The sequence below is a fragment of the Sus scrofa genome, chromosome 2 (assembly GCF_054392235.1).
Source record: "Sus scrofa isolate SSC_HxYL_T2T_F1_AM1 chromosome 2, Sscrofa_HxYL_maternal_Yorkshire_Landrace_v2.0, whole genome shotgun sequence".
NCBI lineage: Eukaryota > Metazoa > Chordata > Mammalia > Artiodactyla > Suidae > Sus > Sus scrofa.
This window is the reverse complement of record NC_139384.1, coordinates 15926949-15931146: the sequence shown is the minus strand read 5'-3', so window position 1 is coordinate 15931146 and position 4198 is coordinate 15926949. Positions and strand designations below refer to the sequence as shown.

The following is a 4198-nucleotide window of genomic DNA, read 5'->3' as shown; positions in this document are numbered from 1 at the left end:
CCTTTCAAATATTTATTTCTGTTTTTCATAAGACAGAGAGTAATGTTAAACAGAGTAGAAGGACGGAAAACTTGAATTCCTCCTGGGTTTATGGTCTAGAGAAGCATGCATATTCTCACCCATGGAGAATGGCAATTCATAAGTATTTTCTTAACATCTAACAAGTTTCAGACACTGTAGGCATTATTCCAGGCACTACGGTAATTGAGGAAACAGTTGAATAGAGCATATGTGTTTGGGTAGGTACCATGGAGAGTGTTGCCAACAACATATACATCTCCCTCAACTGGCTGTTTATGGCAGATATTTACTGACTGTGCCTTTCTTTCCACATTTTAGAGCTGAGGGTTCAGTTTTTAATTCTCGTGTAAGAGACAAAAACTCTTAGCTGTATGAGGGACCTCTCACTTTACAAGATACATATGAGAATTACAATGCATAAGTTCACAAATGCACAAGAGGGCTCAGAATAATGGGACACTGAGATGACATAATATGTCACCTGGAGTTTGAACCAAGAGGAAAACCTAGATCTCACAAAGATTGCACAGTGTTTCCTCAATACATTACACACTCAATGTTGCCCCATAGATGTTTCACAGGTGACAGGTACTAGGTGTCTGAAGACATATAAATCATTGTGGAGAAAGTAAGAAAAAATTGAAACAAGGACTGGGACAAGTCTGCCAAGAACATGCTCCTGACTGATGGTGACTATTTTACTTCTCAAAAATTGAGATTGCAATTCCTTCCTAATTAATAGTTGTCATCCTTTAATCCTTTGTAGATAATTTGGGTCTCAGGAAGGTGTTCCCTTGTCAGATGGATCTCCCCACATCTCCCAACAATGTGACTGAATTTGTTCTCTTGGGATTCACACAGAATCCACACTTGCGGAAAATACTCTTCATGGTCTTTTTGTTCATATTCCTGGTTACCTTGCTGGCAAATCTGTTCATTGTCATTACCATTTCCCTCAGCCCCACACTCTCAACTCCCATGTACTTCTTTCTCACTTACTTGGCTGTCATAGATGCCTCCTTCTCCTCCGTCACCACCCCCAAAATTACCATTGACCTGCTCTATCAGAGGACAACCATCTCCTGGGGTGGCTGCATGACTCAGCTCTTTTTGGAACACTTCCTGGGAGGATCAGAGACCATTGTTCTCATTGCCATGGCTTATGACCGCTATGTGGCCATCTGCAAGCCTCTGCACTACACAACCATCATGCGACATGGGCTCTGCCAGCTCCTGGTTGTGGTGGCCTGGATTAGTGGGATACTCCATGCCACTGTGCAGATTCACTTCATGCTTGACTTGCCCTTCTGTGGTCCCAAAGTCATTGACCACTTCATGTGTGAATTCTTCTCACTGTTGGAACTTGCCTGCACTGACACTTACTGGCGTGGAATAGTGATATCAGCTAACACTGGGGGCATGTGCTTGCTCATTTTTTTCATGCTCCTCATCTCCTACATGGTCATTCTGAGATCCCTGAAATCCCATGGCTCTGAAGGAAGACGCAAAGCCCTCTCCACCTGTGGCTCCCACTTTACAGTAGTGGTGCTCTGTTTTGTCCCTTGTATATTCATTTACATACGTCCTGTGGCCACCTATCCTGTGGATAAGTTGGTGAGCTTGTTCTATGGAACCTTCACTCCCTTGTTAAATCCTATCATTTATACAGTGAGAAACACAGAGGTGAAGAATGCCATGAGGAGTTTGTTGAAGAGGAGGGTAACTTGGGTTGTCCATGATGCCTAGAAATTGATAATTTATATATACAGGGAGTTGTGAATTCTGAAAGCAAACTAAGAAATCATGAAGATCATTGACAGAAACAAAGGCCAATTCTAATATTTGTGGATTATGTAAATGTGTCTAGGCCTTGATAAGGAATTTTGACAACATTTAACATTTTTAGCAAGCCTTTAATATTCATGTTCATAGCTTAAGAATTGACAATGGGAAAAAACCTATGTAACCCTAGTTTTATGAGTATAGAGTATGTTTTACCTCAGAGTCTTCCATGACTTTACTAAACTCTTTACTTGTGTTACTTGGATGGAATTGGCTCTTCCAGAGCACCGTGGTCTCAGAACTTCTTCCATTTTTGCCAAGCCTGCATTAAAGCAAAGAGGCTATGGATATTCCTAGTAGGTGCCTAGGAAGGGGACAGTTGCAAGAAGGAATCATAGTAGACTTTTTCTAATGTGGTTTTACCAAAAGCAAAAAGAGAGTCACTCATCAAAAGATAACTCATAATGCATTTGCATACTTGGCATAAAATATAAGCCATAAAATTTGAAATTACTCTAAATTTGCTCTGTATGCTTAAGTATCTTATGGCTCACGGCTTTGAATATAAAAGAAATGTTTTCATTTTCCATACCACCACATGAGTCATTTGAAACAAGATTAAGCACCTGGAATTCCCATGTGGCTCAATGGTTAACGAATCTGACTAGGAACCATGAGTTTGCAAGTTCGATCCCTGGCATTGCTCGGTGGGTTAAGGATCCGGCATTGCTGTGAGCTGTGGTGTAGGTTGCAGATGCAGATCCCAAGTTGCTGTGGCTCTGGCATAGGCCAGCGGCTACAGCTCTGATTGAACGCCTACCCTGGAACCTCCATATGCTGCGGGTGCAGCCCTAGAAAAGACCAAAAAACAAAAACAAAAAAAAAGTTTAAGCATCTTTTATCAAAGGTGAACATTTAAGACATATGAATAGGATCCAAAACTATCTATGTCTGATATTTATATTTACATCAAATTAATGTTTTATTGACTATCAGGCATATTCACATCAGTTGATTTACCCATATGAAAACTGGTATTTCCATTATAAGTATCCCCATTTTACAAAGAGCAAATTAAAGCTAAAAGTGTTTTTCTAATTTGCTTGCCTTTCACATGACCCATGCTTCCTCCATAAATTATGCTAGGAAATGTGACACTAGAATGCAGCTTCTTTTCAATGTTTTAGCTACAACCTTCCAATCCAAGTCTTTAAAACTCAAAACTACTTTCTTTCTAATGAAATATGATTATATATGTTATGTTTAAGTTTATAAACAGCAAAGCTATCTGCAGTCATATAATTAATTCACTTTGAACTTCAAGGAAATAGCATCCATAAGATGTAGACTTTCTCACATGTAGCAATCTATTTCATCACTGTAATTATTGTCCTCTCTTTGAACATTCAAGCTACACCACTTCACTTTCACAAAAGACCAGCACTAGTATGGTAACAGTTTTGTTATGTTGTTGTTATTTTGGGTTTTTTTGGGGGGAGGTTATGTAAAAGCAAAAATCCCCTTCAGATTTCTTTCTCATAAGTGAAAAAATGCACTAACATGGACCTTCATAAAGTCAAAATGGCTGAGTTGAACCTTCAGAAAGTGGGAGATACTTGCAATGTGCTTCTCACCATCTGGAAAATACCAGGAAATTCCAAGTTATTACATCTCTGTTCATCCAAGCCTCTCTGCCTCCAACACTCCAACTCACATTACTTCTCACAAAATCACTGTCTCCAAGTCAGTGGTTAACCTGAGCTCTTTCTTCCATCCTCTGACCATACCTTAATGCCCCAGAATGGCACTGGGGAGAACATGTTTATGAGGTTGTGCACGGCGTTCTCCAAAGACGCAAGAATATACAATAGAGAAAAGAGAGTCTCTTCAACAAGGGGCGCTAGTTTCAACCCCAAAAGTCTACAACCTAACATTGGAGAGTTATGCTGTATTTGGTGGGTATTCTGAGAACTCAAGCCCGTAAGAGTGCATCTCAGATAATGCAGAGCAACTGTTCTGAAGAGGCAAGGGGAGGAGCCAGGATATATGGGAGGTTTTGCAACAAAAGATCCGGAAGTAAGAGCACCAAGATTACTATTAATAAAGGAGAACTTCATGAATAGAGGTAAGGAGCTTTTCCATGTACAGGAAGTTGTGAGGTCTGGGCTCCCCGAGATCATTCCCTGGTTAGGCACCTCAGCTCTCTGGGTCAGTGTCCTGTGCTTTCTCATCCTCAGTCTCCTCAGGGTGCCCCATCTGGGATCTCTGCAGCAGGTGGCTGCTAAATGGCTGGTCCTTTTTGTTTCCATCCTGAGTTCCCTCAGGGCTTAGCTTCAAGGTGGCTGTAATGTGGTGGCTTGATGGCTGCCATATCCTTTGTTTACTCACATGGCCT

The 4198-nt window shown here is 40.9% G+C and overlaps 1 protein-coding gene across 1 annotated transcript; it reads left to right on the top strand.

Annotated features, from left to right (window-relative positions):
* Positions 1–822: 822 nt before the first annotated feature.
* On the top strand, positions 823–1767 carry LOC100522729 (olfactory receptor 4C3D-like). Its single transcript, XM_003124202.2, has one exon. It carries the CDS (start codon positions 823–825, stop codon positions 1765–1767), a length of 945 nt encoding a protein of 314 aa, XP_003124250.2.
* Positions 1768–4198: the final 2431 nt, after the last annotated feature.

What these genes read in the sequence shown, in the direction of transcription:
- LOC100522729 (XM_003124202.2), top strand. Translation starts at nt 823, where the DNA reads ATGGATCTCCCCACATCTCCCAACAATGTGACTGAATTTGTTCTCTTG.